At 32.2% G+C, this 12,012-nt stretch overlaps 2 protein-coding genes across 2 annotated transcripts; one reads left to right on the top strand and one right to left on the bottom strand.

Moving 5' to 3' along the window:
- The first annotated feature begins 1,908 nt into the window (after positions 1-1,908).
- On the top strand, positions 1,909-3,900 carry LOC109816588 (arogenate dehydrogenase 1, chloroplastic). The gene is made up of 7 exons (XM_020381659.3): positions 1,909-2,275; positions 2,361-2,529; positions 2,636-2,791; positions 3,083-3,165; positions 3,254-3,323; positions 3,439-3,513; positions 3,637-3,900. The coding sequence occupies exons 1-7, from the start codon at positions 2,103-2,105 to the stop codon at positions 3,727-3,729; spliced, it is 819 nt and encodes a 272-aa protein (XP_020237248.1). The 5' UTR covers positions 1,909-2,102; the 3' UTR covers positions 3,730-3,900.
- A 1,185-nt stretch (positions 3,901-5,085) lies between these two features.
- LOC109816571 (protein RETICULATA-RELATED 5, chloroplastic) lies at positions 5,086-11,156 on the bottom strand. Its single transcript, XM_020381640.3, has 7 exons — positions 10,425-11,156; positions 9,742-9,871; positions 8,741-9,268; positions 8,184-8,291; positions 7,523-8,071; positions 6,421-6,534; positions 5,086-5,463 (listed from the first exon to the last, which is right to left on the bottom strand). Exons 1-7 carry the CDS (start codon positions 11,111-11,113, stop codon positions 5,326-5,328), a joined length of 2,256 nt encoding a protein of 751 aa, XP_020237229.1. The 5' UTR covers positions 11,114-11,156; the 3' UTR covers positions 5,086-5,325.
- Between the last annotated feature and the right edge of the window lie 856 nt (positions 11,157-12,012).

The raw sequence follows: 12,012 nt of genomic DNA, 5'->3' as shown, positions 1-12,012 counted from the left end.
ATAATCACATTTAAATTTGCCGTTAATAAGCCCAATTTTCTTTTTTATCAAATCAAGCAAGAATAATGGATAAAAGGAAAGTTTAGTGATACAAAGTTTTTCATAGTTTTTAATTGTTTAATATGTTCACCTTTTTCGGCCTATAATTTTTAAAATAAAACTTAGATATAGTATTATAACTATTCTTCTCCACTTAAATTGGTATTTTAAGTCTGTATAGACGTTGATATCCTATTAGATTATAATAAAATTTAGATACAATTTAAATTGATTATATAAATTGTATTTATTCATTTTTAAAATAAATAATTTAAGTAATAAATATTATTATAATAAATAAAAATTATTTAATATTTATTATATTTTTGAATTAAATAAATTTTTTTAAAAATATTTTGCATTTTATTTCTAATTTACTAAATATTTTTTTTTATCCATTTTTCTTCTCTCTCTCTTTTTACTTTTCTTCTTCTTTATTTCTATTCTTAACCAAACCCATGAGAAAACAATAAACTTTAATCCTTACACATACATAAAAAGTTAAGTTTTTGTCTTAATCATGGAAGCAATTAGTAACGTGATTGACGTTAACAATGTTACAAAATTTTTTTGGACAATTTTCTTAGTACTAGTAGATGTAAAAGCATAAATAAAACGAGGCCAAGAAAAAAAATGCAATAATTTTTTAGGGACTAAAACATTAATTTGAGTTGGTGTGAGTAATGAAAGACTCATTTTGTTTAATTAAGTGGTTAAAGATTGAATTCTGATTATTATAAATTTTAAAAATTTAAGGTGAGAGATAATATTCATTTATTTGATACTTATTAAACACTCGAAAAAAATTGTTTACCTATTAAATCCTGATTCTTACAAATTTAGAAAATTTAATTTGAAAAGAGATAACTACATATTTTATGTTTGTCAAACTTTTATAAAAAAATTATCCATTTATTTAATAAAGAATACTCCTTGTTAAGAAAAAAAATCTAAAATTCCTTTTAAGGAATTAAAACTTAAAATAAGAATATCTATAGAAAACAAGTAAATAATTTTAACGGGAATGAAATTTTAAATGTTAATAAGTATAAGAAAAGGAAAAAAGAAAAGCAATGCCTATGCATACAAAATTCCGCAAGATGATGTGACTAGGAAATTTAATAGGATATTACAAAGACTTAAAATCATTCCACACTATCAATGGGCGGTTAGGTTAGGATGAGACAACTTTAAAGTCAATTTCAAGCATCATGCTTAACACAATAATAAATATGACACTTAATTTCTTTGGTTAAAGTTATTTTATCAGGTATAATTAAAATTAAAATTTTAACATATTCAGTTTCATTGTATTTAACGTTCAAGTTTTTTTTATTTACAAATATTAAACTTGATATGCTAGATTTTATAGAAATGATTATATAATTCTTTTATAGTATTATTTTATTTTTCATATTAATCAAATCATCTTTTGTTTATAATCTTTTTACATTTTCTCATTACAAAATAAAAATAAATTTAACATTTTATTAATATTGTAAAATGACTATTAAAATGGAACTTTTATTATTATTATTATTATTATTATTATTCTCTCTGAAAAGTAGCACATATATAGGAGTACAATTTTACAAGAACATAAAGCAACTCTTGCAACGATAAGATACAAAAGCAACTTTTAAATACAATAAATTCGCAATTAATAAAGACAAGGAAACAATTATTTCAAAACCGCATTACCTTCTGTACCAAATAAAATAAATTTAAATAATAGTATTATTATCGAAAAACTTATAGCCACTACTCCAACACTATTCATGTAAATATCTGTAGAAGACAATTGTAATTTTTTTAAGAAAAAAATTGCAGAGGAATCCAAAAATGCAAGATTAAAAAGAATAGTTGAGTGTTGAGTGATTCTAAAGGTTGGAAGAAAAATAAAAGAAAGAAGAACAAAGAGATTGTTAAAAGGCTTAGCCTTGAACGTGACGCAAACGTGTCTGGCAAGGGAATGGATAGAGAATTATTAAATAGGTCTCATTGTTTGCTTTCTTCCTTAATTCTGTAAGCATCTCATTCTCTTGTTTTCCTCATTTGCAACCATGTCAACCTCATCATCTTCCCAAACCCAATCCCTCAAAATTGGCATAGTTGGATTCGGCACTTTTGGCCAATTTCTGGCCAAAACAATGATAAAACAGGGCCACACATTAGCAGCAACTTCCAGATCCGATTACTCCGACCTCTGTCTCCAAATGGGTATCCATTTTTTCAGGTAAACCAACCATGCATGCATACACATGATTGTACCACTCACCTTTCACGATAACCATTTCATGACATGTCAAACGTTATTGCAGGGATGTCAGCACTTTCCTTGCCACCGACTTGGATGTCATAGTGTTATGCACATCGATCCTATCACTGTCTGAGGTTGTCAGGTCAATGCCACTCGCTTCCCTGAAGCGCCCAACACTCTTTGTTGATGTTCTTTCAGTCAAAGAGCACCCAAAAGACCTTCTTCTACGAGTGAGCAGTTACATCCACCTGAGTAGTAATAACTTTGTTTACTTGTTTGTTTCATGTGGTTCATTGATCTTTTTTTCCTTTTTTTTTTTTTTTTTGTGATGATAAGGTGTTGCCAGAGGACTCGGACATTCTCTGCACACACCCAATGTTTGGACCTGTGACTGGGAAGAATGGATGGAGAGATTTGACTTTCATGTATGACAAAGTTAGAATACGAGATGAAGCTACCTGCTCTAGTTTCATTCAAATTTTTGCAAGTGAGGTGCGTTAACAAAGATGATATATAATAATTGTACACTCCCACATCCTAGGTTATATAACCTCAAGAAATTAAGTGATCAAATCTCATAAACATGATCGTTATTGAGAATAAATGAATAGTAAATAATTCAATCTTCAATTTTCCCCTGAAGCTAGTTTAAACAGAGTCTTCACAAGTTTGGACCTTTATTGGTTGGTTTACAAAAGAAGCACAAAAATCAATGGTGAATGCCTTACATTTATGATTTATTCCGGGTAGATCTATTTCACTGTGTTTTGTATTATTAAGTAGGGTTGCAAGATGGTAGAAATGTCCTGTGAGGAACATGACAAAGCTGCTGCGAAGAGCCAATTTATCACACACACAATAGGAAGGTATGTGGCTTTGTACATATCCAACAAGTCATAGACAAGCACTAATGTAAATGCTCTTAGATGCAACTTTTGGGTGCTTCTTGATCAGGACATTGGGAGAAATGGACATTAAATCCACACCTATTGACACCAAGGGCTTTGAGGCACTTGTTAAATTGGTAAACAATTATTAGCATTTCGTCCTAGTTCCTCCAAAAGCTTTCCTTTATTTTATTCATCACTAGTTATAGTATAATAAATCCAGTTATATAACATGTGAAAAGTTACTTGCAGAAGGAGACAATGATGGGAAATAGTTTTGATTTGTACAGTGGATTATTCGTGCACAACAGATTCGCCAGACAAGAGGTATGGAATTGCCAGCGAAATGCTTATCTCCAAAAATTGTACCAAGATTTATTTTCAAATCCCTTTTTAGAGCATCAAATCAAGTTCCTCAATATAAACTCGTGAATTGTTAAAAATATGCAGCTGGAAAACCTTGAACATGCCTTGTACAAAGTCAAAGAAATGTTGGTTCAAAGGATGAATGAGGAGCAGGGTCAAGAAAGACTTGAAAGTTGATGCATATGTTTTATGATGAAGATATATTCCGGGAATATGAAATTTTCTCTTGTAGTTCCTGTCATATAAATTATTCCCATTTCAGTTTTCTTGTTACCAAATTGAAACCGATAAACCAAAGAAACTGGTATATGTTCAATCTTGAAATTAAAATGTTGCTACATTCTTGTTCCCGGCGTTTCCTTAGTAATTTCATGAAGTTAAAAAGCATATTTAGTGACCAACGCCTAAAACCATTTAACTTCAGTTGGTTTCACTCAATGAGACAGTGTTTGGTTCATCCTTTTCTTCTCCTTAAAGAAAAGCCGAGTCACACATTTGAAAAAAAATTCTTAAAAAATTAGAGAGCTTATTTTTTATGAAGGAAAAGGAAGAAAAATGTCAGAAAATATAAGGAAAACTTTTAAAAATGAACTGCACACAACCAACCTCTTTCCTTTGAAACTACTTATCGAAATACTTTGTCTCTATTTTTTATATAAAAAAAAAAAAAGAATTTTGAGAGCTATTGTGTATCAACAATGTAAAAGAACATGAAGATCTTACATTGAGAAGAGAAGCAAGAGACGAGAAGAGAGAGAAAAAAAAGAGAAGACAATTGTAGTTTTCATTTATAATTTTCTTAATAAGGTTAAAAGACTAAAACATAAAAAAATTTAGATAAAATAAATAATTTAATTTTTTATGAATGTTTTGAAAGACAAAATAGTCTCATTAAAAATGAAAACCAACAGCAGTTGAATGAGAAAATATTCCCTTTATATATTATTATAGATAAAAAATTGAAAACCAAAGCAAGTTATCCCCTTATAAAAGATCAAAGTTTAGTTTAAAAGACACTTTTAAACTAAAACCGTCAAATAACTCCTATTTTATTGAGTTTTAGCTTTAAAGTGTTTTTTTTTTTTGTTGAGACTTGAAAGTAGCTTTTAATTCACTTTAAAGTAACCGAAAAGCCCAAAACAAGCTGGACCTAAAATGTCCCGAGTTCCCTTGATTTTAAGCCAAATGTCAACTACCCCCTTCATTCCGAATAAATAAATCAGAAGTTCAGAACACCCTGTGATCCTCTGGGGTCTTGACACGAGCCTTCTGGCTTTCCAATAAATGGTGTCCATAGAGCATGTATTTCCTTGAGATTGAAGAGAAATAATCTAAAACTATTTACCAAAGGTTACTGCAGATCTAAAGAAATTTTTTTACACGTGATAAAATTGATAATATAAAGATGTACAAACGTCAAACTCCATATCAGAAAGTTAAATACAATTGCTCCTGTTATCTTTTTATTACCATTTTATCAAGACTTACAAAGAGATATATCCCTTAAGCTGAGAGTATAATAACTTAAATTGGTTTCGATTTGAAACACCTCTATTTATTCCTCTTAAATTTAAAAGAAAAATATTACATTCACCAAACTGGACATATCAGAACGTATACAATTGAGCTGTAATGGAATTGTGAACAGGTTCATTCAGAGAGGGAGAGAAAGATACTATCATGTAAACAATAACCTATTCCTTTGTGCCTATTTACCAGCTTTTCAAGAATAATATAAATTACAAAGAAAAAATGTCGCAAGATATTTTCACCTCATTCATTTTTTATCTCATCAATGCTAGCTTCTTCTGTTTCGTTGCATAAAATTGCAGCATGATTCGGAGAATCTGATGTCGGTAACTCTGTCTTTCTAACTTGAAGGCCAGTAAAGCGCGCTAGGTCAATCCATTGCTGCAGCAATTCACGAAAAACCAAATTGGAAACTTCCTAGTCAAATTTAGAAATTAATGTGCAGATGATTAACACAAAACTAAATTATACTCAAAATAATTGTTAGTACTCTGGCAGTTTTAGTCTGTTTCAAATTATGTCACTTTCGAAAACCAAGAAGATATTGCTTGTTTCCTTGTCTTTTGGTGTTTCACAAAGTAAAATGAAATAGCATTAACGGTGTGAGAGGATACTATAGTCAAATTAACTTATGTTTTCCTGAAATAGAGAATATTAATGACTTTATCGATCATAGTACAAACCAATAAATAATTATTGTGAAATAGAAGTAGTATTAAAGGCAAATGCTAACCAGATAATTGGTTAAGAAGTGTCTAAGTGGTTAAGAAATCAAAAATATTTTTTTTTATCAGGAATTGTTATTAATGGATTTCCATCATGATTTTCAATACATCCCCGACATGATTCCCAATAAAGACTTTCCTTAAAGACACTTGTAAAGGGATATCGGAAGTTTTAAATGAAAAGTAACGTGTTACATGTTGTAGTTCTCATTAAATACTTTATAGTTTTTTATTCCTTAAAGGCACACCTTAGTTTAAGATCACATATTCCAAGACAGGAAGTTATTCTCTCTGTCCATCACAGAACTTCACTTATGTGAAATTGCACCACATATTCTCGCTGTCCAAGACAATAAGTTTTTTATGATTTACCGCACTTGCACCAAAGCACACACTGACGCAATTATAACTCCTCAAAACACATTTCCATATGAACACTTTGAATGTGAAATCGGCCACATTAAAAAAAAAGGAAAAGTTATACTTGATTTTTGAGAAGAATTAGTGTTCAATCCCAAATAAATGAAATTGGCTTACAGATGAGATTGTAAACATTGAGCACTGAAAATGAACAAAAGTAGATAGAAAATAAAGTAATTAAAAAAAATCTGACCTGAGTTCCCCAATAGGAATTGATTGTCCGAGCTACAAAAGAAAGCATATTTACAAGGAATGTTTGGGAAGAAAACTGTTCAGAAATTCGATGCTCCACGATCCCAGCAATTATCTGCATAACAGAAATATTGTAATTTCGATATTAATACAGAAGGACAGTTGCAGACTTTAAATGGACGCAAATTTATGGAATATGATATGACTAGAGATATGTATAGTCACAGAAAAATCAAAAATCAATTTTACAAAAGAAAGAGCCCAAATAATTAATCAGCAGAGTGCAGATGAAGAAGTAGAAAGAAGGATAAAAATACAAAATCAGTTACAATAGGTATTGTTGAACTATTTTTTTTATTTATTTTATCACTATTACTTTTAATAGCATTGCACCCGGTGTTTATTAACATAGTATTTGGTTGGAAAATAATATGGGGAATAGGAAGTCAATATTTTATAATACTTCCTCTTTTGGTTTAAAAATTTGGAAGGAGATGATAATTGAGGGGAGCAAAATCCCTCGATCAAATTTGGCAAAATCCCTCTTCTATCAAATTTGGCCTCCTTCCAAATTTTGAAAATTTGAAGAGAGAAAGTTTTACACTAATTGGACTAAACTATCCTTAATAGTTTCATAATTTCATTTATACATTCTGAGGATAAAATAATAAATTATTTTATTTTCCCTCTTATTTCCTTGTGAACCAAAGTAGGTGTTTCTCCCCCCTCTTCCAAATTATTTTATTATCAGTGCGTTCAGGATCTAAGTTGCAAGAAGATAATAAAGCATACGGCATTACTGTCCAATATTTCCTATTGTGCCACCCACCATAACATAGTGTACAACTTGTTATTCAAGAAGCAGCTGGTCAACTCCAGCTTTCAACATGTAAACTTAAATTTCCAAATGGTATTTGTCTGGCTTGCTTCAATAATTGTATATTGGGAAAAAATACAAGACATCACATCAACTATTGAAACATAAAACCATCAACGTGACAATCCTTCATTTCCTACAGAAACCAGCTTCAATCTTCCTTCAAGTCTATTGTTTCATATTAGTTAAAACCAAAAATTTATGCAACATAAAGTTCTCTATGTACCTGATAACGGAGATTTGCAGATACTCCGAGAAAGCAAGCATATACAACTGCTGTTTTGAGTATTGGTGACCTCATAATCCGTTGTTCAGTGACAACTTCTGGATTAAGGTATTTACGAATTGCATATAGAGAATTTGATGAAGCCACAGCTCCTAAGCTTGAAATAAATCCAACACTAGCAAGTTTTAGCCCACCAAATACAACTGATGCAACTCTATGATTGAGATTCCAGTTTGTTCCTGCTGGATTCTTTTGAAATGCATTGTCTGGGATGGAGCCAAGAAGTCCCATTAGAGAACCAACGTTGTCAGGTGCATTCATCTCATCAGCATATGAAAGGAATGACAAAGTTGGTGCAGGAAGCCACACAGTAAAGAAATCAACAACTGATCCTCTGACAGTGTCTGTAATAACATAGTCAATCTCTTGGAAAAAATTTTCTTTCCGCTTTTCATACTGTGCCAATAATGTTGTTGTTATTGATATAGCTTCTTCTATGGCCAATCTATGCAAGAATTTGGGATCTGCCAACAATCTTTCCCTGAAACCCTGTATCAAAAAGAACCAGATGCAGAGGTGGGAATATGAAGGGAACAAAGGGATGAAATTATCTCATGATAAAAAGCAGACTAAATGGTTGCATTTTCAAACAAAAATTTACCTGGAAACGGTGAGTGAGTTCTGAAATTAGAGGATACTTCTCTAGATCAAAAAAGTTCTGCAACACCTCTGGTGATACTAAACCAAGATCAATTCCCTTTTGGAGATCCTGAAATCAAAAGGAAAATATTATCTATGTTCGCAACCAATATTGGCATACACTATCCTGTTTAAAGCTTAAAGTATGATCATCTCATTTATTTTCTGTCTAACAGTTGTAATGAGTATTTCATCTTTGACTATTAGATTGAATAAAATAAAGAGTAACCCTTTTAAAATTACTTAGAGTAATGTGATCCCTCCTCATATATATATATATATAGAGAGAGAGAGAGGAATGGCACTAAATGCTCATTGGATACCGAAGTTATATTGCATACAAAGAAAATAATTCAAATATGTACTGACATGAGACATCTAGTAACATGCAAAATCTCTCATGTTTGTATCACCAAAATGGACAATGAGAGGGCATACAGGGCTAATAATTGGAAGGAGGGTCTACAGGGCAGGAAAAGTATCAGTCAACCAAATTAGTAAACGTAATTGCTGGCTTACCTGTGGGAGGGCATCTCGCCTCCGCCCAGCAGCATTCATAACCCGAGCAATCTCAGCACGGTCAAAGCAATTTCTACTGCAGGGTCTGGCAGCAGAATACCACAAAAAATCAGCAACAGGAACTTCTCCCTCTCTGCGAATGAATTGTCTTTCAGGGTCAAGTAATATAACTACTTGGTTTTTCTTTTGTATTTTTCTTGAAATTCTTGCTGGCACTCCAGTTCCTCTAGATCCATATGTAACATGGCTTGCACCAGTCACAACTATTAACATCCCGGTGGCCCCTCCATCAAGTACGTTTTGTAAGATAATCTGGGACATTGAATACTCATCAACTACTTTAGCCTGTGCAGCAAGGTATGAGCTTGGACCAAAAGGAATAGACAGATTTTGAGTACTATCAACTGAAGATCTACGTGAGACAGAAGTAAAGCCTGATACGAAGCCTGAACCAGCTGGAGGTGCATATAGTTTACGTTCATCCTTTGTAAGGCCACGAATTCCTTCTGCTTGGACAGTTCTCAAGATCTGTGGATGAGAAAATAGTCAAATTTTAAGTATCATTTTTGTGTCTTGACCTAGCAAGACAAGAGCTGAGCCTAATCCTACTGGGTGAAGTTGGCTGCATGAATAAATTGAAATTTCAAACCTTTCATCTCTATAAAAATATCATAATTTCAGAGAAACATTTAATGCCAGGTCCATTTGGTGCTCCGAAAGTTTTCTGAGGTCATCCTCTACCCTTACAACAGACTATCTTCCCTTCTCATATCATGACATGACTTATTTATTATTCAAGGCATCTTTAAATAATCCTATCTCAATTTTTTTTTGTAAAATACTTTTTTATTTTTAATATGGCAACCTTGAGGATTACGACTTATTTATAATTCAGTGCCTGTCTGTTGTAGGTTAGATTTTTCTAGACATATTACGCATATCATTTTACAACACATCTGCACCTACCTTTTGCATAAGTTTCTATGAAAATTTATGCATACCTTCAGTGGAGTACCACAAGCAACAAGATGAATTCCATTTTCGCGACAGTAGCTCAGAATAGGTTCATACTCCTGCCATCTTTGAGGAGGCCAATGTATCGTATAAGACTTCAAGGTTTCTCCATCTATCCTGCCACAAAGTCAAGTTTTAGTATAAGTAATGCATAATCGTGGAAGGCAATCAGACTAAGATGAAAGAAGCAGATATCAACAAAAATGAGCACAGCAAACATCAGTCAAGCAGATATCATATAGTTTCTCCAAAAAATTACAAATTAATTTGTGTATAAGCTAGTTTTAACTTATAGAAAAACTTGTTCCATTTTTCCTTCTTAGTTTTCTCTTCGTGAAGTACTTCCGGAGAAATTTATCCAAACAAACCCATGATTAATTCATTTCCAAAGCCAATGTGGCATAGGCGCATAGCATAGCTCTAATTCTAAGGATTATTAACACGTTCAAAATCACATAACTAGAAGATTCTTCCTCAAGCCCGCAATTACAACAGTCAACAAGAAAGCACCTTCAATTTACATGTTCAGAATCAACTCCATGATGGTTGCTCCACTTTTCAAGCTAATATTCAAAGTCAACGAAAACTTTGACCATCTATAATATCGTTGACGATGGCATTTAACAGTCTTACACAATGTAAAACAAATTGAAATGCATAAATTCATTACTTCTTATCCATATACTGATTGAGCGGTTCCTGAAGATTAGAGGGAAAGACTTCGAGCGCCAGAGACAAACGCTTCTCCTTCTCCACGCATCGCCTCTGCAAATTCTTCACAATCTCAAGCTCCAATTCCCTATCGTCTCGAACGGGAACCTGCTCCGCTTCCCCTAAATACACCACCCGAGCGTTTATCAACTTCTCCCACACTTTCCCCTTCTCTTTTCCTATCGCCAACGGTTCTCCTATCACCGCCGCGTCGTAAATCCGAGACGTTATCACTTCCTCCTCCTCCGGCTTCGGCGCCGGAGGAGGCTCCGCCGACTTGTCCTCTGCTCTCGCCGCCGCCGAGAGGAGAATCGACGCGCCGGCGGCCAGGAACGGCGCCATCAGAACCCCTCGCCGGCTGCTCCGAGCAGGAGGCTCGTCGCCGTTGGAACGGCACGGCTGGGAAGCCGCGGTGACGCGGCTGGAATGGCGGACGGATAGGTTGATGCGGCGGCGCTTGACAGGCGAGGCGCGGCGGAAATGGAGGGCGGCGGCGGCGTCATGAGGAGTGGCACGTGCGGCAGTGGTGGAGCGGAAGTAAGGCACGTGCGTGAGGGAAGAAGGCTGTGTGTGGGGCTTCATACTGATTTTGGCTTGAATCATTGACAAATGTTTGTGGCACAGCCACAGCCACACATAAACTAGCATTCCTTTATTTTCAGCCTTACATGACTGCACAATCTTTCTTCTATCATGCCCACATCTTTACAATTACACTCTTTATTTTTTGTTTTTTTTTTAATTACAAATTTTAACTTCTTATTTAATAATTTTGTAAAAAGGTTAAAATCATATAGTTTCCATTCTCTACTTTTTAGTCTTCAGATATTTTTAGTCTGTATATTTATTTTTTTATTTTTTATTTCATATAATTTAAATATTTTTTTTAATTTTTATACTTATAATTTTTAATTCTATCATCAGTTTTTCTAATATTAATTATTTTGTATTAATATGTAACAAGTGAGTAAAAATACGAAGTGATAAGAAATTTAATTTAAAATAATTTTAGTAAAATAAATTTGATATAAAATATATGAAGTTAAATTTCATCCACATAAAAAAGACAACAATTATAAAAAATAATAATAACAAAAACTAGAAGATTAAAAAAATTATAAATTAAAAAATAAAAACTTAAAAAATCTATTTTAAATTATAGGAATTAAAAGAGATTAAAAATAATAATTATAAAGGTTAAAATAATATATTTTAAATTATAAAAACTAAAATTTAAAATAAATAAAATTATAACGACTAAAAAAATATATTTTTTTAAAAAAATTAACTAATTTGAATTTTTTAACTTGATACAACTAAAACTTATAATCAATAAATACTTTATTATATATTATATTATTATAAATAGTTTATATTACGATGCACAATTATCTTTAACTATAGGCTATTTCTTCTAAAAAAAATAGTCGCATCCAAAAATAGTTTGTAAGAAAGTTTCTCTATCCATATATAATATTTTGTATTTTGATATATTTAATTATGAATAGAAGAAATATATTTTATTTATATTTTATATTTCTTTTATT

Source organism: Cajanus cajan, chromosome 3, assembly GCF_000230855.2.
Source record: "Cajanus cajan strain Asha chromosome 3, NIPB_CcT2T_4, whole genome shotgun sequence".
In the NCBI taxonomy this organism is placed as follows: Eukaryota; Viridiplantae; Streptophyta; class Magnoliopsida; order Fabales; family Fabaceae; genus Cajanus; species Cajanus cajan.
This window is presented reverse-complemented; position numbering and strand designations above follow the sequence as displayed.